This window comes from Leptonychotes weddellii, chromosome 15, assembly GCF_054177405.1.
Source record: "Leptonychotes weddellii isolate Sample4059 chromosome 15, ASM5417740v2, whole genome shotgun sequence".
Lineage (NCBI taxonomy): Eukaryota > Metazoa > Chordata > Mammalia > Carnivora > Phocidae > Leptonychotes > Leptonychotes weddellii.
In genome coordinates this window covers 18240526-18263614 of record NC_138383.1, presented here as the reverse complement: position 1 = coordinate 18263614, position 23089 = coordinate 18240526, and the positions used below count along the sequence as shown (strand labels likewise).

General features: G+C 43.1%; 1 protein-coding gene across 5 annotated transcripts in view; it reads right to left on the bottom strand.

The window, feature by feature from the left end:
- DNAJC7 (DnaJ heat shock protein family (Hsp40) member C7) overlaps window positions 1–23089 on the bottom strand; it is a 28015-nt gene that overhangs the window by 1065 nt on the left and 3861 nt on the right. Inside the window, exons 2-13 of one of the 5 annotated variants that reach the window (XM_081805005.1) lie at window positions 22343–22501; window positions 14882–14970; window positions 13808–13932; window positions 13308–13421; window positions 12556–12630; window positions 8453–8571; window positions 7584–7737; window positions 6879–7043; window positions 5933–6024; window positions 2851–2924; window positions 2085–2231; window positions 1708–1860 (exon numbers count right to left, since the gene is read on the bottom strand). In XM_081805005.1, coding sequence (XP_081661131.1) covers window positions 1708–1860; window positions 2085–2231; window positions 2851–2924; window positions 5933–6024; window positions 6879–7043; window positions 7584–7737; window positions 8453–8571; window positions 12556–12630; window positions 13308–13421; window positions 13808–13932; window positions 14882–14970; window positions 22343–22371 — 1336 coding nt within the window. In that variant the 5' untranslated portion in view covers window positions 22372–22501. Of the gene's footprint in view, window positions 1–1707; window positions 1861–2084; window positions 2232–2850; window positions 2925–5932; window positions 6025–6878; window positions 7044–7583; window positions 7738–8452; window positions 8572–12555; window positions 12631–13307; window positions 13422–13807; window positions 13933–14881; window positions 14971–16634; window positions 16741–18175; window positions 18321–22342; window positions 22502–23089 lie in introns of those variants that run through there. The other 4 variants (XM_081805007.1, XM_006744355.3, XM_081805004.1 and 1 more) reach the window with 4 other exon arrangements.

The following is a 23089-nucleotide window of genomic DNA, read 5'->3' as shown; positions in this document are numbered from 1 at the left end:
TCAGCCCACTTTACCGGACCTTCTTCTCAATGACTGGAAGGCCACTTGCACTTACAAAACTCGCCCACACCGTCTCCCTGTAATGCTGGGGCTGCTACTGAGAGGGCGAAAATCTAGCACTTCAACGCTAGCAACACTAAATCTAGGAATAAGATCTAAGGTTTACTGTATTCATTTGATTCCATGCTCTGTCTAGACTGTAGGCCGGGGGGGGGGGGGGAGTCATGGTTTATTAAGCACCTACTAGGTGCCAATCATTGTGCTGGGTACTCTGCACACCTTACATCGCCCCCAATTTATACTCAACAACACCTAAGTAGGGAGCTCAAGTAACCTGCTCAAGATCAAGTGATGGCAGCAGAACCGAACAATCCAGCTTCTGCCTGACTCCAGTGCTGCGGCCTTATCATCAGACCACAGGTCTGCTGCCCCGATGCCCACCTGACTTGCTAAGCTCCACAGAGGATTTGTCTCCGCCATTTGATCCAACAGGCACATTGTGTCCAAAAGCAAATTCTTCCTTGCCTGTGTACCTGCTCATCTTGGGTCCCCTAGTTTAGTGACTGGCTCCGAGTCAGCCATCCAAAGCCACTCAGCTTCGTCCTTCCCTTCTTCCAAAACATCAGCAACCACCTCCTGCTACATCTCCCACCGTGCCCTCCGATCCTTTGCTACCCATCATGCCTTCCGCCATCTCTCACCGCCCCCCTTCACTGCACCAAACCATGTCCTCACTGCCATCGCACATATACTTCTGGAGCTCAACTCTGGTTGGGAGCTCCCCTACTTAGAACCCTCCAGTAGCTTTTGACTGCTCGTTGCTCCTCCCAACAGCTGGGCAGAGCAACGTTTACTATTAGTAAACCTAAGTTTTTAAAGCGTGTGCACACACACACACAAACCCCGAACCAGAGATAAGGATTATCTAGGTAACATCATCAATCCTATCTTAAATTCCAAGATTTTCTTAATGCAGGAGAGAGGGCTGGTATTAGAGACAATGGTCTGAGAAGTGTGCAGAGTTCCTGGCCTTTCTCATCTCCAACCGAGCTCATGGCGAGCAGCGACACTGACAGCTACGCTTTAAGTCTTTCGGGGAAACTGAACTTCGTGAAGCCTGCGGGGAATGGGTGACACATGTAAATATCAGTCAGCATACACTCTGCAGGCGGAGAAAACTTCCAGCCAATAGGAAAAAGCCCGTATTCCCTACTCTGGCCGCCAAGGCCTTCTGAGGGGGGATCCAGCTACTTTGGGGCTTCATGTCTCACCCTCCCCTGCCTCGAGCACCCTCTATCCTCCCCCACTCAGCCCCTCGCAGCTCCCCGAAGGTATTATTTCTGCATTTCCAAGCCTTCCCTTGCTATTGTTCACCATCTAAGTACCCACTCTGCATCCTGAGCACCTGTGACCCTGACTGTCCTTGTTGGGACTCCACATCCAAGGGTCAGGAGTCAGATGTGGCCTGTGGGTCAGTTTGCAAAGCCCAAGACTGGGTTCTCGGAGCTCAGGGAACCTGTTTGATTTACCTGTTATTTCCAGTGCCCATCACAGTGCCTCACACATTACAGGTATTTATCCAGGGTGGGCCTTACACATCACTATGCCTCACTGGCTGTTACACAGACTCCCCTTTGGAGTGTCTTCAGAAAAATTCTAACAATCCACAGCTGTCAGGTTCATCCCAAGCTGCCCCAACCAACTCACCACCCATATTCATGCCCTCCTCATCCAGGTCCTGTCCGCTGTCGTAGCGAGTCTTTTTCTTGGGATCAGAGAGGATGGTAAAAGCTTCTCCAACTTCCTTGAACTTTTTCTCTTCCTCCTTCTGAACTTCAGCACTGGCTCCACTGTGCCGATCTGAAGGGAGAAGTATGGGAAAAACTCAATCACAAGAAAACAAAGTTTAAGACAGAGACCACTTTATGTCTGATTTTAGAATCTGGTACTTCCAAAGTTTGGAGGGTAGGGAACTTACCAACAGCTCATTCCCAGCTAAAGAGCCAGAAACTTTCATTCTGGCCCATTTTGGCAGGGCCGGCCTGGTTCATTCTTCCCAAGTCCCCTCCCTGTACCCACTCTACCTGGATGATGCATCAAGGCCCGTTTCCGGTAAGCTTTCTTGATCTCGTCCTCAGAGGCATTCTTGTCCACTCCCAGAATTTTGTAGTAATCTTTCCTCTTACTCTTCTTCAGTTCCAACTGTGCATTTTTTAGGAGCTGTTTGTGTTCTAGAAGGAGACAGCTAAAGTCAATGGACAAATCTGACTCTGGTTTCCTTTACCAGGTCCTAACCCAGATAGATGCCTTACAGTCAGAAGCCTTGTTAAACATACCAGGCGCGTTTATAGTGTTTTCTTCTTCTTCTTCTTTTTTTTTTTTTTAAGATTTTATTTATTTATTTGAGAGAGAGAGAATGAGAGAGAGAGCACATGAGAGGGGGGAGGGTCAGAGAAGCAGACTCCCTGCCGAGCAGGGAGCCCGATGGGGGACTCGATCCCGGGACTCCAGGATCATGACCTGAGCCGAAGGCAGTCGCTTAACCAACTGAGCCACCCAGGCACCCTATGGTGTTTTCTTCTGAAGATTAAAAAAAAAATCTACTCATACTTTGGTTCCTCACGTCAGCCTAATTACACAGAAAAGGAAGTGAAAGTGACAGAGAGGATTTAGGGGCAGAAAAGAAGTGCCTTATCCTGCACTTGGCATCTCTGTTCACTTCTTCCTGGCTGGCAAATAGGCTCCAGGTATATCCCTGATCCCTGAATCAAACAATCCCATGTCCAGTTTTAAGGGCCTAAGAGAAAGACCTCACAGTTCCCTGAGAAACATGTTCTCAGACCCCTTTACCTTTTGTTTTCTCCGTCTGATATACTTTTTCATAGTCCCGCACTGCTTCTTCATACTGTTCTGTGTCCATGTAACTGAGAAGGAAATACAGGGTGGTACAGCAACGTAAATAGAAACGGCCTTCGGTATCACTGCTGCAGAAGAGGCACAGCTCAAGCAAGAGACACACACTTTTGGTCGAAATGCTTCATGAAACAGGAGTCCTTAAGCTAGCCGTGAAGAATTAAAACTACCAGTTCCTCAAGTAAAAAGAGAGCGATCTCATGCCACTTGCACCCAACCAGCAAAGTGAGACTCTGCTCTGAGCAGAAAGCAACCAACGGGAGAAGGTTCCTTCTGACGTCACAGAGCCCCCGAGAGGCATCTGGATTGCCTTAGGAAAGGCAATGTGAGCGCACCTACTTGAACGCTTACTTGGGATTGAAATGCAAAAGAAAAATTATCAAGTGAGAGCCATGGATATGGAAAAGCTTGGAAACCTGTAGTGCCATAAACATGCAGGGCCAGCTCCAATCCAGAGTAGAAGTGGGATTAGTGAGCCACTAGAAGGATCAAGTTCAAGGTGGTGGCTGCTGGCAAATGCTTCCAGTAAGACTAATCAATCTGAGAGATGTAGGTAAGCGAGAGAAAAGGAGACTCTAAACACAGACTTGCTTCTGTTTCAGTAATGCAGGAGAAAAGGGCGGGGGGCTGGCCCAGATGGGGAGAAACAAGCTTGCCAGGCTGAGTGCCGGACCTTTTAAGACCTTCTCTTCCACAGAAGCAAAGTGGTAATTTCCATGTCCTGATAAGATCACTGGCGCCAAGATGGCCTACCACGTAAACGGACTGTGGTAGAAGCTCCAGAGACAGACCGCCTCAGCGGGGTGCACCACAGCCAGCCACTGCACAACAGAGACCAAATTTACTACCCTGCCCCCACACCAACCCGTCTCTGCAAACATCAGAGCTCCGCCGGGCCGAGAGGACACAGCTACTGATGTGGCTGGCAAGACGGAAGCCCAACTTCTGAAGCATCTTTGATTTTCCAGCAACATCTTAATTTACAACTTTAATAAAAAAATGGTGAGAAAAGCCAGTACCCTGCACACACAGGGCACAAATGCTACCAGGAGCTCAGAGAACCCATTTACAGGATGAAGAATAATAATAAGGGGACAGCCCAGGTGCAGAATGATGGGACAGATAAGCAACCTTAATGAACTTTCCATGCCCTTTTGGAATGTATTAAACAAACTTACTATAGTGATTTGCATTTTTACTTAACGTGTTTTTAAAATTCAGGGATATCTTCACATTTAAATTTTTTTCTGTGTTGTACACCTGAAACAATATAACACTGTACGCCAACTATCTATTAAGAAGATATTTTTTTTAAAGTTGAAGAAAAAGTAGAGTAGTAGAGCCTCAGGGAAAATGGGAAACTCCAGCCCATGACAGGAGCTGTAGCAAAGATCTGGCCGTCTCCCCAACTTCAAGGGTAGGTTGAGGCCAATTGGGGCAGCAAAGCCCCTCATTAGGCTTTGGCCTGAACTAATCTCCACTACTTCATGTCAATCCCGGCTACCTGAGGGGATCATTGGCCAAATTTTGGCCAACTGTACCCAAAAGTGCATGCTGTCCCCTGTGGTGGGATCTCAAAGGCAGAGCTACTCAGAGGACAGTTCTGTTTCTACCACAAAGATAAGTTGTCTGATTAAAGCCATTTGATTTTTCCTTATTGAACACTTAATAAAGATTTAATTATCCCCCTAACAAGCCAAGAATTTTCTCTTCTCTCCCCATTCCTGTTCAAACACTGCAGAGTGTCCACTGAGTTGACATGTCATGTACCTAGCCACCTCGGCCCCACTAGACACTTAGGGGATTCTCTTTGCTGGCTATTACAGATACCACCACAGTAAACTTGCATATAGCATTTTTTATCTGTTAAAATGAGTCATTAGCTGGGTCAGAGGATATGTGTTGTCTTCCAAAGCTTCCATGTTTGCCAGTGGTTTGCAAACAAGAGATGATTGACAGCTGGTCTCACAGAGTCTATAATACAATTCCGTGGATGTTTCTGTTTGACAGACTTACTCATCCACTTAGAAATCCACTTAAAAAAAACACAGTAGCAATTTTCCTATTTTTAAAAAATGCGGATAATTTGGGGAAAACTAAACGGGAGGCAGGCCACGCCCCGCACCACTGATGAGACTGAGGAGCTTAAAGAATGACGGGCTCCTCAGACATCAGTAACATCACCAGTCCTCTGGGTCTGACATTTCGTGACAAGAAATGGCATGAGTGTTAGAGGATTAGTACACAACAAACAGGTCTTCCTTTGGAACTTTAAAGGTAGAATGTGTTTTTCTGTCAGGGAAATAATCTGAAATACGAAGAGATGGATTTGTGGGAGTCTCTCTTAGCCCTTGCTGCGGTTCCTGTCTGCAGCACAGAGTCTGCATGGACAAGCAAGCCGGGGAGTGCCTGGACTCTGACGGCAAGTCTGGGCACTAGATCTAGGTAGGCATCTCCTGGCTCATAAATCACAGAGTCCCATGGAGTATTTCAAAAGGGGCTTCCTTATACTGCTGGGAGGCTGAGCCAGATTAAACCCCTTCCAACCGAGACTGTCTTCCCTAACCCAGAACAAACAGGACTCAACTGTCTCCAAGAGATACTTTATTTCTTCCTCTTCCAAGCACCATACATTCATTCCACAAAACATTTATTGAGTGAGCACCTACTGTGTGCCAAGCACTGTGCCAAATTAGAGCAAAAGTGTACAACACAAAATACAATCTCCAAAGGAAATGGATTTAAACTTTAACAAAAGGAATTTGGGTCAGGCATCAGAGGAAACTTACTGACCGTGAGGGGCGTAAGACACAGGCATGGGAGACTGAGGGAGCTTGTGCAATCTCCTCCGCTGGAGGTCTATAAAGATAGTCTAGGGCTGGAACAATCCCACCTAGAGGCAGGGGGAAGGACCAAATGACCTCACAACATCCCTGGGTCTGCGTCAGCATCCACAATGCAATTCCCCTGGCAGGCCAGCAGCAACCCTTGCTTCCCCTCGCCCGCCGGAGGCACTCACCACTGAGCTCTTCTCAAGTAGGCTTTTATATAAGTGGCATCGAGCTTCACTGCACTCGTGCAGTCTTCTATTGCATCATCTAGTTTCCTAAGCTTCAGGAGAGAGAGAGCAGTCATACTTCACATCTCTGCAGACCGAGGGAACCCAGAGGCTGTGAGCATGGCTTCAAAATTCTAAGAGGATCAGTCATGCTGGCCCCCCGAACTGTCACACTCACTCTCAGTCACTGAGAAAAAGCCAGTGTCTCAGAGAGCTAAGGACACCAGATTTGAAACTGGTTTCTCTTCTACGGGATGGAAGCCAGGCACACTTACGTGCAGGGATAAACCACCTCTGCTGTTCCTGGGGTAGTGCCCAAACAGGATATGGGAATAGGAAGGGTGGTTCCTGCCCTCCATTCTCCCAAAGGCCAATGAGAGGGTTAAGAACTGCTCTGATTTCTGATCACTGGAACACTGTAAGAGCAAGGACTCTGCTGCTGTTTCTTACGGTACACGCAGGACTACAGTGGGCCCACAGGCCATTTCCAGCCAAGCGCAGTGACCATCACTTATGCTGGACAAAAAAACTAAGCCTGCCTCATACTCTACTTTCCTCCAAATCACTCCTAAGAAAGAAAGAATCACTTGCTTAGGCCAAAAGCAGCAATAATATTTGCTTAAAAAATTATCCCAGAGCCTCTAGGTATTCTTTTAGTGGAGGAAAGGGAATGTGAGGAAGAACAGGTAGGAACAGCCTTCCAAACTGTCCCTCAAGTGCCCTTCAATTCCACAGAAAAGGTAAAAGCCTGCCTCTCAGAAGGAAGTTCCTAACAAGCTGAGCCTTCCACCAAAATCACCTTTTCTCCTTTCATCTGGCCTGCCCTTTTTAGGCAGAATCCCCAAGACCTCTTTGATGTCCCTTAAACATATCTCCACAGGCCCCAAGACCCAGACCGAGTGCTTACCTTGGAATTAACCGTGCCCCGATTACAGAAGAGTTTAGCATTTGTTTTTATGTTGTTAGGATCTATCCCCAGGGCTTCTGTGTACAGTTCATAGGCTAGCTTGTAATTTCCTTCTTTAAATGCTTTATTCCCATCTTCTTTCTTTGCTTTCAGTGCTTTGGCATTCTACAGGAAAAAGGAAGGGGAGGTCAGTTAACATCCAGGAAACCTCAGACCACTGTACAGAGAGGCCCAAGTCTATTTTCAATTTCTCAGATCCCAGGTGTTTAGCATCACACTGACCCTGACCACCACCACCCACCCTCTGCCCTGCCCCCGCCACCTGGGCTATTTGTTGCTCACTGATGCTTCCTACAGAGTGGACAGGGGAACCAAGATTTACAACAGAATACCAATGAGACTTGTTTACCCAGGGTTTACCTCCACTCCCTAGGTTAAGCATTACTATTTTTTCTTCACTGAGGGAAGAAAAAAAGAAAAAAACACTTAGGTATTAGAAGGATCTGACCCTGTATGATCACATTTACCTTTAGACAAATAAAAGTACTTCTGAAATAATTTCTAATGAAAGGCCCAAGCATCCTGGCAAGGTGGGAAAAGGAGCTATCACATATCATGTGAAACTTGAACCTTCCACTCTTGACTCTCTTAAAGGCTCAAAAAGGTAGCTTTTGTTCCTACTCAGATCTGGGGCCTAGAACTTACTCTGCAAGCAATGCAGGCCTTCTCATGGTCAGGAGCCATCCTGAGAGCCTGTACAAAAAACTGAACCGCCTTCTCAATACAATCTTCATAATAAAGGCAAAGACCTCGTACATACAGAGCATCCGCATTGGTAGAATCCATTCGTAAAATGTCACTGCAATAGCCGGAAAGGGGCACATTCAGCCGTGGTTTGGATCTCCCCACCATTACTATCATTTGTGATTACTATCGCCAGTTTTTCTCTTGACCGTGTGTCTAGTATAGAAAGTATCCAAAGGTAGATAGATCCCAATGAGCTCTTCCCATACCTTCCCAGCTCTTCCCAAATAAACCACCTGTATTTACCTTTAATACACTTCATGTGTCTCAGTCTTTATTTGAACAGAGATTGGCAAACTACAGCCCACAGGGCCAAATCCTGCCTGTCACTGTTTATATAAATTGTACTGAAATCTAGCCACATCATCCACTTATCTATTATCGATGGCTGCTTCTGCCAGAAGTGAATAATTACGACAGAGATTCTATGACCTACAAAGCCTAAAATATTTACTACCTGGCCCTTTACAGGGCTCACAAACCTGTGGTGTAGGAAGAAAATGACATTAAAATAAAAATAAAAAAAAAAAAAACAAAAAAACCACCTCACACATCTGTTCTTCGACATACAGCTGAAGTACCTACCATACTTCTATATATCTGGTAGGTTTTCAAATCCGGTCTAATTGTGGCTTTAAGTCCCAGGAAGGTCTGATCAGCTCTACCTGGTCTACCTACAGGACATATGGTAGCGCCTGCTATAGACAGCTGCCAGGCGGCACCTGTCCAGTGGTAGGACATTTCAATGCAGAAATGGCCTGACTTCATACCTGGCCACAGACTGTGCTTCCGGGTAACGACCTAGCATTGCTAAACATTCAGCTTTGAGGATTTTGAAGCGATGGCAGGCAGGGGCAAATTCTAGGGCACGGTCCATGCAGAAAACCACCTATGGGGAGAAGAAAGCAAATAAGGCTCTTCATTCTGGACTCTAGAAATATCTTCATTTATAAATGTCTGGCCACAGGCAACAGATTAAAAGGAAAGTAATATCAGAGCTTAGGAACATACCTGATTCATTTGATTAAACCACTGAAACAAGGAGAGCAATTGATCCAGATGATGATGACACGACAAGAGCAAACATTTGAGTATTTTATATACTGACCCATTTAATGCTCATAATTTTATAAAATAATTTTATGAAGTACCTTATTTTATTAATGAGAAGCTAAACTAAAGCACAGAGATTAAGGAATGTGTTCAAGGTCACCAAAGCTAGTACGTGACAGAAATGGGATTCAGTCTCAGACACTACAACTCCAGAGCCTGTTACTTTAATCACCATGCTAAGCTGCCTTCACAGTGACTGTGATCAAAATTCACATCCTTCTACTGTAGAAATACAATTATTCGCTACTCTGTATAACTCACCATGCTTAGCCTATTACGTAAGACAAGGATACCGAAAATAACCTGACACAGAATCGTCGCTCCCTATATCATTAAAATTGCTTACAGTTCCCTCCTTCCTGTGCCATAAGCCTCACATCTCACTAAGTACCCTAGTGGCCACCCTTCCACTCCTATTTTATTTTTATTTATTTTTTAAAAGATTTATTTATTTATTTATTTTGGGGAGTGTGAGCAGGGAGAGGAACAGAGGCAGAAAGAATCCTCAAACAGACTCCCCGCTGAGCATGGAGCCCGACACTGGGCTCAATCCCAGGACCCTGAGATCATGACCTGAGCCGAAATCAAGCGTTGGCTGCCTGACTGAGCCAACCAGGCGCCCCTCCACTTCTATTTTAGTAGCAATATATCAGTAAAATGGTTGGTTTAAATGGTCCTAAATAGACTATATCAAATTACTATACTTAACATGTTAATATATAAACCAAAAGGCAAGTTTCTCTCTCTCTCTCTCTCTCTCACACACACATACACACACACACACGCTGAGATTGTCTTTCAGTTTGATAAAGCCTCTCTATATATTCCTATTTTCTCTTTTCAGAAGTTTGTTCTCTGAGCCTTCATTTTTGGTTTAGCTGCTATTCCTGGGAGATCCTTGCTGAATCATATCCTTGTCAAGGATAAATGACCCAAAGGAGCAATGTGGAATTAAGAGACACCCATTCGGTCTAAGAATCTGGCCATGGGGATCAGGAAGAAATGAAGTCTGAAAACTCAAAAGCAATAATAGGTCAAATTCCAGCAAAAGGCAACTGGTTGGACATTCATGTAATGGAATACCGTGTGGCTCTAAAACAGAATGAAGCAACTTTCCATGTATTAGTACAGAAAGACTTCCAAGGTCCACTAAGTGAAAAAAAGCAAGGCACAGAATAGTGAAAAGCATACGACCTTTCATGTAAAAAAAAGAAAATCAGGACTCTATATTTCTACTTGCTTATATACATACAACCAGACTGGAAGGCAACAGAAGAAACAAGACTAGAGATTACTTCAGGGGGTGAGAACTAGGTAGACAGAAGTTTGGGGGAATACCTATCACTGAGTATCTGTTTATATTTTTAGCTTCCCCCCCACCAACCAATACTTCTAACTTTTGAACAATGAATAGCACCTATTCAAAAATTTAAATTTAAAAATATGCAGAAGTAGGGCAACACCAAGAGCTGCTCCACTGGAAGACTGCAGTGTTCACAGAGCAGCAGTGGGTGGGTGAGTTTCACAGCAGATGTGAAAGCTCTCTTTCAGGGCACAGGTTACTATCCTAGAAGTTCTAAGGATTCTATGAAAGTTCAGGTATCATGTAAGATAGAGTCATGGTGCTAATTTTTCCCCCTTAAATAGAAAGAGAATGGCGGGGGGGGAAGCAGTCAGATGTAAGCAGCCACACCCTGTTGCCTTCGCAACGTTCTGTATGGAGATGGTTCTGCTCATCGGGTCAGTGGCGTGTCAGCTGAAGGCTTAGTGCTTCACTTCCCACCCCCCACTCCCCATGACTAGGGACAGCTGCAGGCAAAGAAGATCTTTGTTTCTTCCAAGTTCATCTGTTTCCCCTGCCAGGATCATAATTCTTCATTTGTGACATCACCATGAGCTACAGTGGGGGGGCTGGGATGTCACAAACAGAGGATTCTGTCACAAACTGGGGATTCTGGCTCCAGAGTGGGCAAGAGAGAAAAGAAACTCAAAAGATTGCCTTTTGAGACAAAGCTTTTGCCTATGTAAACCTCAGAAAACATGACAGAAGGAAAACACACACACACACACACACACACACCAAAAAAACTTATGAATCACAGTACAAAGACACTATGGTTATTAAAACCAATAGACAAAAGAGGGATGCTAATAAGTTAATGCTGGGACTCTGCATAAGCTAATCAGAAATATTTATTACCAAATAAAAGACCTGCACAGTTTGTGACTTAAGAATAATTAAGAATAATTCTTAGTTGTACCCTTTTATCAAACGTTTACTGAGTACATTCTATAGAAAGCACTGAGCAAATCCCCACATATGAAGTAACAACTCTATTCCTTGATGATACAAACCTCTTTTAAGTGATCCTGAAAATTGACCCTAATCCGTGGTTTTTACCTTTTTAGGAGGCTAATCACCTCCCTTTTGAAACTCTAATGAAAGCTACTTCCAAATATCATCTAAAGCAGGGAATTAGGAATTATACAGATGAGACATAACCACTATAAACAAAATCTAGAAAGGTATCTAGAACTTTTACACCTTTCTCATGTTTTCAGATAGGTCAACCCCTCTGGTGCATTTTCATGGACTATCACACAGCTCCATCAAGGAGAGTAGTGTGCTTTCACAGCAAGGCCTAACATCAAAACTGTAGTGATGACAGGTTACGTACACTGGCCAAAATCTAAAAGGAGCCTCTATTTTTTATTTAGACCTGCATCTAGTTCACATAAAGCAGGGTCAAAGCTAGCTTTCATTATTCAAATTAAACCAATATCCAAACCTAATATTTAATTCCAACTAGTATTCCCTCTATTAGCCAGCACACTTGTAGGATACTATCTTATATCAAAAGCAGGGACAAATTCAAGTAAACTCACATTGCTTTTTATCATAAAGCCAAATAGAATTAAGAAAGTAAATACCTTGGCAAAAAAATTTTTTAGATGCTGGTGATGATGTGGAGTAACAGGAACTCTCATTCATTGCTGGTGGGAATGCAAAAATGGTATGGCCATTTTGGTAGTTTCTTGCAAAACTTAACATACTATTACCACACAATCCAGGAACTGCACTTCTTGGTATTTACCCAAAAGAGGTGAAAACTTATGTCCACACAAAACACCTGCACACAGATGTTTATAGCAGCTCTATTCATAACTGTCAAAAACATGACTGTCAAAAACTAATGATGTAAGGTATAGTGATTAACGTAATAAAATAAAATTTAAAAAAAAAAAGTGACTGTAACGTATGTGCCTCTGGGGATGCCCGGGTGGCTCAGTCAGTTAAGCATCTGCCTTCAGCTCAGGTCATGATCCCAGGGTCCTGGGTTCAAATTCCGCATCGGGCTCCCTGCTCAGAGGTCTGCTTCTCCCTCTCCCTCTGCCCTTTCCTCCTGCTCATGCTCTCTCTCTCAAATAAATAAATAAAATCTGAAAGAAAAAAAAAAGTGCCTCTGGTGGGGAATGCTGATAATGGGGGAGGCTATGCATGTGTGGGGGCAGGGGAATATGAGAACTCTCTGTACCTTCCTCTCAATTTTGCTGTAAACCTGTTCTTAAAAAAAATAGTCTTAAAAAAAAAGAAAGAAAAGAAAAAGGCAAAGTCAAACTGAAGTGGTAATTTATTATTCTGGATCTTCTGTACCATACTACACACACACACACACACCCCTTCTGTATCATATTACACGTGCACACGCGTGGCCTTGTGATAAAGGGTAGATGAGATTTCCCCATAGTTGTACTTTACCTTCCGAAAATCCCGCTTCTCAAAATCCGTTTCTGCTATTTTCTCATATTCTATGACTGCATTAGCATTCTTGAACTACGCCAGAAAATCAGATAGGGAAAGTTTTAATGAAGTTGTAGATTCAACAACCACAAAAATCAAGGCTTTGATGAATTATGAGTTCAAGAAAATCAGAACCACAGACTTCTCACAAATCAAGTTGGTGAAGATGCAGCCAAGACTCCTAAAAGGCAGGCTAAAGCCCTACCTGCAACCTCAGTTTGAACTTCAAGTCAGGAACACCAGAGTCGTGCCTTGATAGACATAAATTAAAGGCACAGCATCATCAGAGGTTGAGCAGAAGCTTCCAGATTCTCACTAAAACACATCCAGGAGTAAACTGGGTATAAATGGAGATGGAACTAAAACACGTTTTAGCTGCTACTGATTTAATCAGGACTTGAATTTACTCAAATTCTTTAACCTCACTCAAATTAGTTCCTTGCAGCATCTGCCGGCTCCTCAGCCATCTCAGAAACCCTCCATTTCACAGATCTCTAAAACTATAAATCATATTCAAAACTCTGTCTACATATAAGAAACTGAGGCTCGGACAGACTATGAGACTTGCCTACAGTTACCCAGATGTGGTGATGGCAGAAGTGAGACTAGCTCTCAGTTCTTTTTATTTTTTTTTTGGTAGCTCTCAGTTCTGACTTTCAGGTCACTATACCACAGTGTCTCTTTCCATATGGACAAGATCAGAACCATACCTCCTGTTGTGCCTGAGCATTTTTGTGATCCAGTTCTAGGGCTCTCTGGAAACTACGACATGCTGCCATGGCATTCCCTAGAGATAGGTGGCATTTTCCCTCTCGTAGATGTCCCTAGAAGAAATGCAAAGAGCGAAGAAAAGGAGCATGATTGGCCAAGCAGAGAGCAATCAACAGCAGGAACAAACACCCACACAAAACCCAACATGGGATGAAAGCAGCCAGAGCAGTGGTTCTCACCCAGGGGAGATTCCGCCCTCCATGGGACGGTTAGCAATGTTGGAGACATGTGTGGTTGTCACAGCCGGGGAGGTAGGGGTGGTGCTAATTATACCTAGTGGTTAAAGAGATGCTGCTAAACATCATACAATGAACAAGACAGCCCTCCACAACAAAGAATTATCTGGTCCCAAATGTCTACAGTGTCAAGACTGAGAAGCCCTGGGCTAAAGGAAAGCAACTGCAGCAACCGGTCCTCCCCAGATGGTCGCATTACGTACCCGGACGAAACTGTCATCCAACCTCACTGACTGTTGTGCATCTCCAAGAGCTTCCCGGAACTTTCCGAGCATCATCAAAGTGGCTGCTCGATTCCCATAATAGCTAACATTTTTAGGACACATATCTACGGGAAGGGCAGAAGAAAATAAAATAAAGCTTAGCACGGGTCACTGCTTCAAAAACTCAGGGGCCCTCTCCCCTCAGAACTACATCAAGGCAATCAAACTATAATAGGAATGCTGACATACTCTCTTTAAAAGGCCATGGCCAAATTTTTGACTACCGACAGCAGCAATGGTATGACCTATTAAAAAAATAAAAGTTACTTAAAAATAATTTATAATAGCTTTAAAGTGCACTGATTATTCTTTAAAGGGGAGAGGTCAGCATATTCATCTTCTTAATGAATTGTATTATATATAATAAGAAATGAAAACGAATTGGCATTTGTTGAATTAGGGGTCGAGAGCCTGTAAGCAAGTTAAGTGAGAAATATGCTGACATGGGATTAAAATATGCTGGCAGATGGAGCATGGAAGTTGTTAAGACTTGATAATTAATATCTATAAGGGCCATTTTCTTTTTTTTTTTTTTTAAGATTTTATTTATTTATTTATTTGACAGAGAGAGACACAGTGAGAACGGGAACACATGCAGGGGGAGTGGGAGAGGGAGAAGCAGGCTTCCCACGGAGCAGGGAGCCCGACGTGGGGCTCGATCCCAGGACCCTGAGATCATGACCTGAGCTGAAGGCAGACGCTTAACGACTGAGCCACCCAGGTGCCCCATACAAGGGCCATTTTCTAACATGGTTAAATGAACTGGAAATGGCTGAGATGCATTTAGGTGGGTTATCTTTTTGCCATATCTAGAATTTCTGGAATTGCCTTTGTCAAATGAAGAACTACCCATTTATAAGTCATCCCTCATAAGCCAATTAAGTCCGAAAGAGTTCGCATAGTAAGTTATGAACCCACTAAGCCAAAGGCTACTTTTTCAAGAGCTGCTACATATAACAGTACTTATATTGAGCAAATTTATCTTCCAACATAAGCAGTTAAGGTTCTTCTCACCTATGGCTTTTGTATAATAGTTATAAGCTTCATTGTAATCTTTCTTGGCATAGTATGCGTTTCCTTGTTCCTTGAAAGACTCTGCTTCCCTGAAAAGGAAAGAGAAAGAGGAGCATATTATACACAGGGAATAACCTCTGTAATCTCATGGGAGCAATCTTTGGTCTAGAGCCCCGGGTATATTGAGCTGAAAGTTAGTGCAATACTTGAAGGAATTTATAGATTTGTTCGATGCTATTTTTGTCACTTAGATACATTCAAACTAAATCAAGAAAACCTCTCTCATGTGGCCTGCCTTTCCTCGTTATTCCTGCCAATAGTCATATCCCATACAACAAGCAAATTTAGACATCCTCTCACAGAGACTGAAATTTTTTAAGTTTATTTATTTATTAAGTAATCTCTACACCCAACGTGGGGCTCAAACTCATGACCCCAAGATCAAGAGCTGCATGTTCCTCCAACTGAGCCAGCCAAGTGCCCCTGAATTTTCATGTTTATTTCCTTTCCCCTGTGTCACAACTGCTGCCTCTTCAGCAAACATAAAAAATCAGTTACAGGGGAGCCTGGGTGGCTCAGTCGTTAAGCATCTGCCTTCGGCTCAGGTCATGATCCCAGGGTCCTGGGATCGAGCCCCACATCGGGCTCCCTGCTCAGCGGGGAGTCTGCTTCTCCCTCTCCCTCTGCTGTTCCCCCTGCTTGTGCTCTCTAACAAATAAAATCTTTAAAAAAAAAAAAAATCAGTTACAGATCACTCCATTCAGGGGCAACGATTTCTTAATGTGAAAGGGGTCACATCCCTAGAGTTCTAATGATTTATTCTCTTGAAAAGTGGCTCATGCATTTGTCACTGAAAGGACAAGCAGAGCAAAAGCAGGTGGCAAAGGAGTTAAACACACAGCATATTGGTGTTTAAGATGGAGGACGGAGTTGAGTGACAGCAGAGACCAAGAACTTGGGTAACAGGGACATATGAGGTACAGCCTGCCAGTGCCATGTTCTCAGAAGTACCCACCTACTGATGTACTCTGCCTATCACATCTATGTGGGTACTTATGCTACCGTTTCTATAGTATCTTGTATAACCACCAAGTGGATAATATCAGAATTTCTGCCCTACTCCAAGATCCATTTTTGAAGCTGTGCCATTAGACAAACTGTACTTTCCGAAAGGAACAATGTTATGTAAGGAGAATTATATTCCAGATCAAGGAACTAGAATCGAATAAGACATGACCAACAATGTTGTAAAAAACTAGTAACCTCTACCAAAGATACCCCAAATCATTCTAATGACCAACTTGAGTGACAAAGATAATTCTTTACCCAAATGATTCCTACAACATAACGAAATATCTGAGCACTTTTGTTATAAGAATCTTTGTTTCTTTTTCTGTCCTCTACACAACCAAAAAAGGATCCAGTTCAAGGGAAGTAGGGACAAAAGTACCTAATTCTTTTTTTTTTTTTTTTAAAGGTTTTATTTATTTATTTGACAGAGAGAGACACAGTGAGAGAGGGAACACAAGCAGGGGGAGGGGGAGAGGGAGAAGCAGGCTTCCCGCAGAGCAGGGAGCCCGATGCGGGGCTCGATTCCAGGACCCTGGGATCATGACCTGAGCCGAAGGCAGACGCTTAACGACTGAGCCACCCAGGCGCCCCAGTACCTAATTCTTAACATAGTGATGGTATGGGAGTTTACAGCTTGAGTCTATGGACATCAGCATTGGGAAGATTTGATTTATTTACTTACGTATTTTAAACTACAAAGTGGCAAAGCCGCCCTCCTTTTATTGAGGCGATCTCCCTTTCCATTCTTCTCCAGCACTGTCCTGGCAAGCCCTACTAACATGAAAAGGCTGCTAGAAGAAAGGAGAAGGAAAATGGGAATGATCTATAAATGTTGACAGATTTGAACTGTGCTGGACATAAATCTGTTTGAATAATTTACACCAACTGGTACAATGCTATAAAGAGGCCATCTGCTATTAAAAGTCCTCAAGAAGGATCCCCCAACCGCAAGATTTATAAGACCAACTGCAATCTTTCTACATGGTGTACATCATCCTATAAATGTGAATTAAGCAAGGCACTATAAAAACTATGAGGAGCCTATCCTTTAAGAGCAGACATGCCAAGAGATCTGAAGAAAGGGCTTCCCCAACACTGGATGTCAGAAGCTGAGTCAAACAGCTGTGAAGAAATGGAGTGGTAAATTCAAAGGAAACATTGGGCCCACAATGCAACTGTGATCTAGTCTTCTCTTCAGTTGGCTAGTGGCTAAAAATACACAAATCCTTGAGGAAAACCAAAGGTATCCAGGCACTTGGACAGACACCATATTAGCAGTAGAAAGCTTGTTAGTCAAAGGTGAAACAATCTGTAGAGCTACAGAATGGTGCCCTTTCTTTCCTGAAACACTAACTTCCATGGATGCAAGGGACTTCAGCACTGGCTTCTATAAAAACACAAAGGATGATTTCTGTGGAAAGTCAGAAATAATTACTGAAGCCTGGTACTTTCCATGCGTTATCCTTCTACCAGGTGTTTCATTATTCCCGTTTCTCAGAGGAGTAAAATAAGGGATAGAGATTAAAAAGTGGCCCAAGGTCAGGATGTGAAGCCACACCTATCAGATTCCAAAGCTTATGCACTGTCTACTATGCTAAGCTTTCTCTCCAATGCTCATCTCTATCTATTGCTTAAGACTTTAAAAATTAATCTGTCCTGCAGGAACAAGACATGGGCAATGAATGTGAATTTCTTCAAACTAAGACATAAAAAAGCCCCCGAGTATAAAATCCAACTCCAGAACTACAATCTGCATTTAAACAAGCTAATGACATTTCCTAACAATTAGTCACAGAGAGAGCAGGGCTCCTTTCTCTTTAAGATGCAAGACCTAGTGAACTGGACTTTGCCTCCCCCAAGAAATGCATTTCATTTTAGTAAATGGTGAGTAGATTCCATTCTAGAGCAAACAAAGCGAGTAATGTAGAGGCAGCCCACAGCAGAAAGAACAAGAAGAATTGTGTTGTGACAAGTTACCATGTTTTTAACCTCACACTGCACAGCATCAGGCCAGAATTAGCTATTCCCACACAATTGCCTCATGAAAAGGACTTATTTTCATAGAAACATGGTTGATTAACAGCTGCCTAAACAATGGGCACTTAGTGCTTTTAGGCTGAATGCTTATTTTTTGCCTCCAGGTCCAACTCCCAAAGTGGAGTCCCGCCTTCATTTTGAACCTCCCCACCAAATACGCGACAAGCTTTAACCAATGGGCCTGACCCTGTGAGACCAGCCGAGGAAAAAGTGGATCTTTGGAATCCAGCATGGCAGCAGCAAGAACTGAACAAGGCTGCATCAGGAACAATTCCAGGGTCAAATCCATTCAAGTCCTGCCCTGGGAGTCTGAGAAAGGGCTGAAGCTTGTTCAAGTTGCCCTTACAGCAAAGGGACTGAAGGATGAGATGTCAAAGGCGTGGGACTGGAAAAGAAGGAGAAGAGCTGGTTAACACAGGAATTGAGGGCAGTGTGGTGCTGGTATCTGTCACCACTCACCGCCAGGGTCAACAGATTTGATAACCAAGTGAGGTTACAACATGTACCTACCAAAACACATCAGCACTGAGAAAGGAAGGATTGGAATTAATTAGGTCCACCTAGACGAACCAAAAGGAGGAAAGGAGTCCAAAGTGGACTAAATTACACTACAGGTTATCTTCTATGGCCACAAAATAAAATTCAGACTAAACCGTGAAATATAATACCACATCAAAATAGAGATTGGCCATAACTGACCTGCTGGAGCTATTAATAGCTACACTACATCTCTAGTGCTTTTTCAGATTTGCCAAGGCATTCCGAGGGAAGATCTGGGCCTCCTGAGGTGGTTATGGCGATACTCTCACAAGTCCTTCAACAAGGAAGAGCCAGTGAGGTACCCAAGGCAGCCGCAGAGGCTGCCTAACTCTAACAGTCCCAGATTTTTTCCCCACTAGATCCTGTTAACCAACGTTAAGGTTTTTAGATTAAAACTAATTTATCTAGTTTCCCACCCAATCTCTAAGCAGAATAAGCTTCACCTCTGATTCGCCAGGAGATGCTGGGAAAGACTCTACCCTCCACCAAACCAGTCCTTTCACTTTAATAGCCAGCAACAAATTCCTGTGAAGGAGCTACTGAAAGATTTTCAAAAACTTCTATCCTCTTTGGAGGTATAGGGGGAGGGCCCACCACAACAGGATGAGTGCTGGAGGGCCTAGACGGCCTTCTCTCTGACAGACACAGGTAAGGAGACTACATTCCACTCTTGGTCCGCTTTGATATTTTAAAATTATTTTTTGGAAATAACTTCATCAATCAGAAAACTGCAGCCTGACACCTGCTCTTCTACACTACATGTGTTAAAAATCTGGATATCCTCTGATCATGCAGTTATATTCTCTCTGCTAATTACTCCAATGAAAAGTGCCAAGGGAATCATTTGGTATCACATAGGTCTTAGCAGGGCTCAGCATCATGTGATCAATTCAGACAACTTGGGCTTATGATCACCAGTCAACTCTGCACATTTACAGCTCAGCTAAATTAAACATTCATTAAAACACAGCAATTCACATTGCAACGTGACCCAAATTAGATGCCCTATAAAAATCTCCATTTTCTCTCTAAATACTTCCAAGTTGAATGGTAAAGCAGTATCTTCGCCTTAGGCCAACTAGTCTATCTTTTAGCAATGAAAGAGAGAATTTTACTCATCAGCTTTCATTAATGCAGGATTCACTGGGTGGCAGTTTTTAAAACGCCCTCAATATGACTGAGTTCACTTTGGAAATGCTTTGCATTTCATGTATTTGTGAATTATTAAAATAAGGATGAGATGCTCCAGTATTAGTACAATATCACTTCAAGGTTTAGTTACCTCCGTGCATAAAAACAAAGACTAGCGGGGTGCCTGGGTGGCTCAGTCAGTTAAGTGTCTGCCTTCAGCTCAGGTCATGATTCCAGGGTCCTTGGATCAAGCCCCTGGCATTGTGTTCCCTCTCAGCAGGGAGCCTGCTTCTCCCTCCCTCTGCCTGCTGCTCCCCCTGCTTGTGCTATCAAATAAATAAATAAAATCTTAAAAAAAAAAAAAAAAAGACTAGCACAGTTCACTATTCCAAAACATTTGCAACCTAGGAAATGTGGATTAGATTTTTTTTTTTTTTTTTTTATTGAGAAAGATAGTGATAGAGAGCATGAGAGGGGGAGAGTCAGAGGGAGAAGCAGACTCCCTGCTGAGCAGGGAGCCCGATGCGGGACTCGATCCCGGGACTCCAGGATCATGACCTGAGCCGAAGGCAGCCGCTTAACCAACTGAGCCACCCAGGCGCCCCATGGATTAGATTTTTGTATGACAAAAACATACCTGACTGCTTTTACTTATTTCAAGTATTTGGCTAGAATAATCTATTTTTAATAAAGTTCAGCTCTTCTAATAGCCATTAATAATAGTTTAAATCAAAAGAGATGCAGAAGCTTGAATGAGATCTCCTTTTTTTCTCTTTTTTTGCATTTTCTTGATGTATTCGGCTACTCCTGATGTGGAAGAAAAATCTAACTGCTAAAAATGTAACTCAGGACAAGATGATTTCTTTTGTTAGAGCAGAAGAGTATTTCAGGGCCTTTGCTTTTGGAGACTATTTTATTGGCAGGAAGACTCTTAGAAGATACCTATTAACAATAATACTTTATACTGCCCGAGTCAAATATCCTTTATGCATTCTTACTATATTTACTACTTCCAAAACGTCACCTTCACTCTGTGATTGTTGCACTCATTTTTTTTATTCAGTCAAGTTTACTAGTTGCCCGTTGATCTAGAAACATCCTCCACCCTTTAGAATTTACGGGATCTTGGCCAGTCTCAGAGTAGAAATTCCTTCCTCCTTCCCACAGTCCGAGACCTCTTGTCCCCAAAGGCATGTCACAGGGCCTGTTTCATGTTGCACTCTCTCTGACCTCCATAACAGAATAAAGTAAAAGGAGCCCAGGAGCCTTTTATTCCATCTTACTAAACACATACTATTCTTTCTTTTCTAACTAGTCTAGGGATGAAATGACAAATTTTATATAGGTAAGTGGAGGAATTCCACGGATTCAGTGCTTGCTGAAAGCAAGGTGCTCTATGCTGGGTGTGAATAAAGGCTTCATAATGGTCCAGAGAAAACAGGGTGGGCTCTGCAACTGCTACCAGGTGGTAAAAATGGGCTACCCAGCTTCCTTTACCCAATTCGCTTTAGAATAAACAGCTTCTGCTTTCACTTTAAAGCACAATTAAAATATCCACTCTTCTCCCAAAAAGAGGGGAGGAGATGAAGATGAAGAAAACTCATTAACATACCAGTTCAAATAGTTCTCTTTCTGGACATTCAGGGGGAAGCCTCAACAGAGGCAGAGCCAGAAAGGACCAAGTGGAGTCACAGATACAGTCTACACAAGGCAGCAGCACTCTCTACTGCTTGAGCAGGGAAGGACACCAGGCAACACACTGGAATTGGCAATCTCTTATTCAGTGAGGGGAAAAAGCAACCAACTAATCAATCGACCCAGACGGAAATCCTATTATTGCACACAGAAAGATATACACATGAAATAGCTGACTCAACCACAATAAATTTATGCTAGTTCCTTAAATGAGAGGTGTCACAATCTGTGGCATCTACCTAACCTTTACTCCAGGGGACAGGAGACCCAACCATAAAGCTACTAGCCAGAGGCTTGTTTTCATAACATACCCCCAAACCCACCATTTTCTATCCCTTGGTTCCCCATTCTGTGAGATCTCCTACTACCCTCATCGGGACATTAGCACCCAACAAAAATCTAGAACTAAGGAACTATAATTAAGAAAAAGGCTGCTTTCTGAGTTTTTTGGGGAGGTGGGGATGGAGATGGGAACCAGAGTGAGGAGTCTAAATTGTCAACTGGTATGTGGCTTCTAAAGTTCTCACAAAAAATAATAAAGTTCTCTTGGTTCCTTACTTTAACAGGTAGTTGACTATCTCAGAGCAAACTGACAGAGGAAGAACTCTCAGGACAGAAACTCCCTGAGAATAAGAGAAAATGTTGCCTGCCTCACACACCCTCTCCAAAAGCCTAATAATAGAATCAGAAGAGATGGCTAACACTTTGCTTATCTGACAATCTGGTCTCCCCACAAAAACTTCAAGTCATATGACAACAGAATATTAGGGGTCAGAATTGGACTCTGAAAGTCAAATATTCATATTTTCATTCTCAAAAGTCTCAACCACTCATACTCCTGCCAATAGTGGGATAAAAAAAGAACTGCTATTTTGATTTATATGGGGAAGAAAAAAAATTGTCAATCCAATAAAATGAATAGACATTGGGATAACTTGTATGATGTTCTGCTCTTACTGCTGAAATTCAGACAGTTTAAAAGAATACCTGGAACGACCTCTAAGTAACTTCCACATCACTCAGCACTGGAGAAAAGGGACCAAACATTAGTGGAATAAGGGTGAAATGGGCTCTCAGAGGGACTGTGCATCAGACCACAAGGCACCTAGGCAGCCGCTGACCATTGTTCTCCAATCTTCTAAAGTCCTAGAGAAAAAAAGCAAAGGCAAGTGCCCAGTACTCAGCTTTTAAAAACTTTTAAAATACTAGCTTCAATGACTACACTCATCCCTGATTGGCTAGAATGTTCAATAAGCCCGGGTTTTAAGCCAATCAGATTTCTGGTCGTTGGGAATGGACTAAACACTAGAGCAACTGCCATTCAACTTGGCTCAATTTGGTTGGTTTCTGGTTCTGGTTAGTATATGGACCTGAATTAAAGCAGCAAGGACAGAGACACCCTTCCTCTGTACTCTACCTTAACTCCAGTTATGATTTAACAATTTTTTTTTAAAGATTTTATTTTTAAGTAATCTCTACACCCAACCTGGGGCTCGAACTCACAACCCCAAGATCAAGAGTTGTATGCTCTATCAACTGAGCCAGCCAGGCTCCCCTGATTTAACAATTTTGCCACTAATTATATTAGATTCAATTAACCAGTTAATCAAGTTCAATACTGGTATTCAGGATTCTGTATTCCTAGCTTCATCCTTTCCTTAACCATGACTTATTTGTCCCACCTCCCGTTTCTTCACCTCTGACCCCACACTTAAAGTATACCAAAATGAAAAT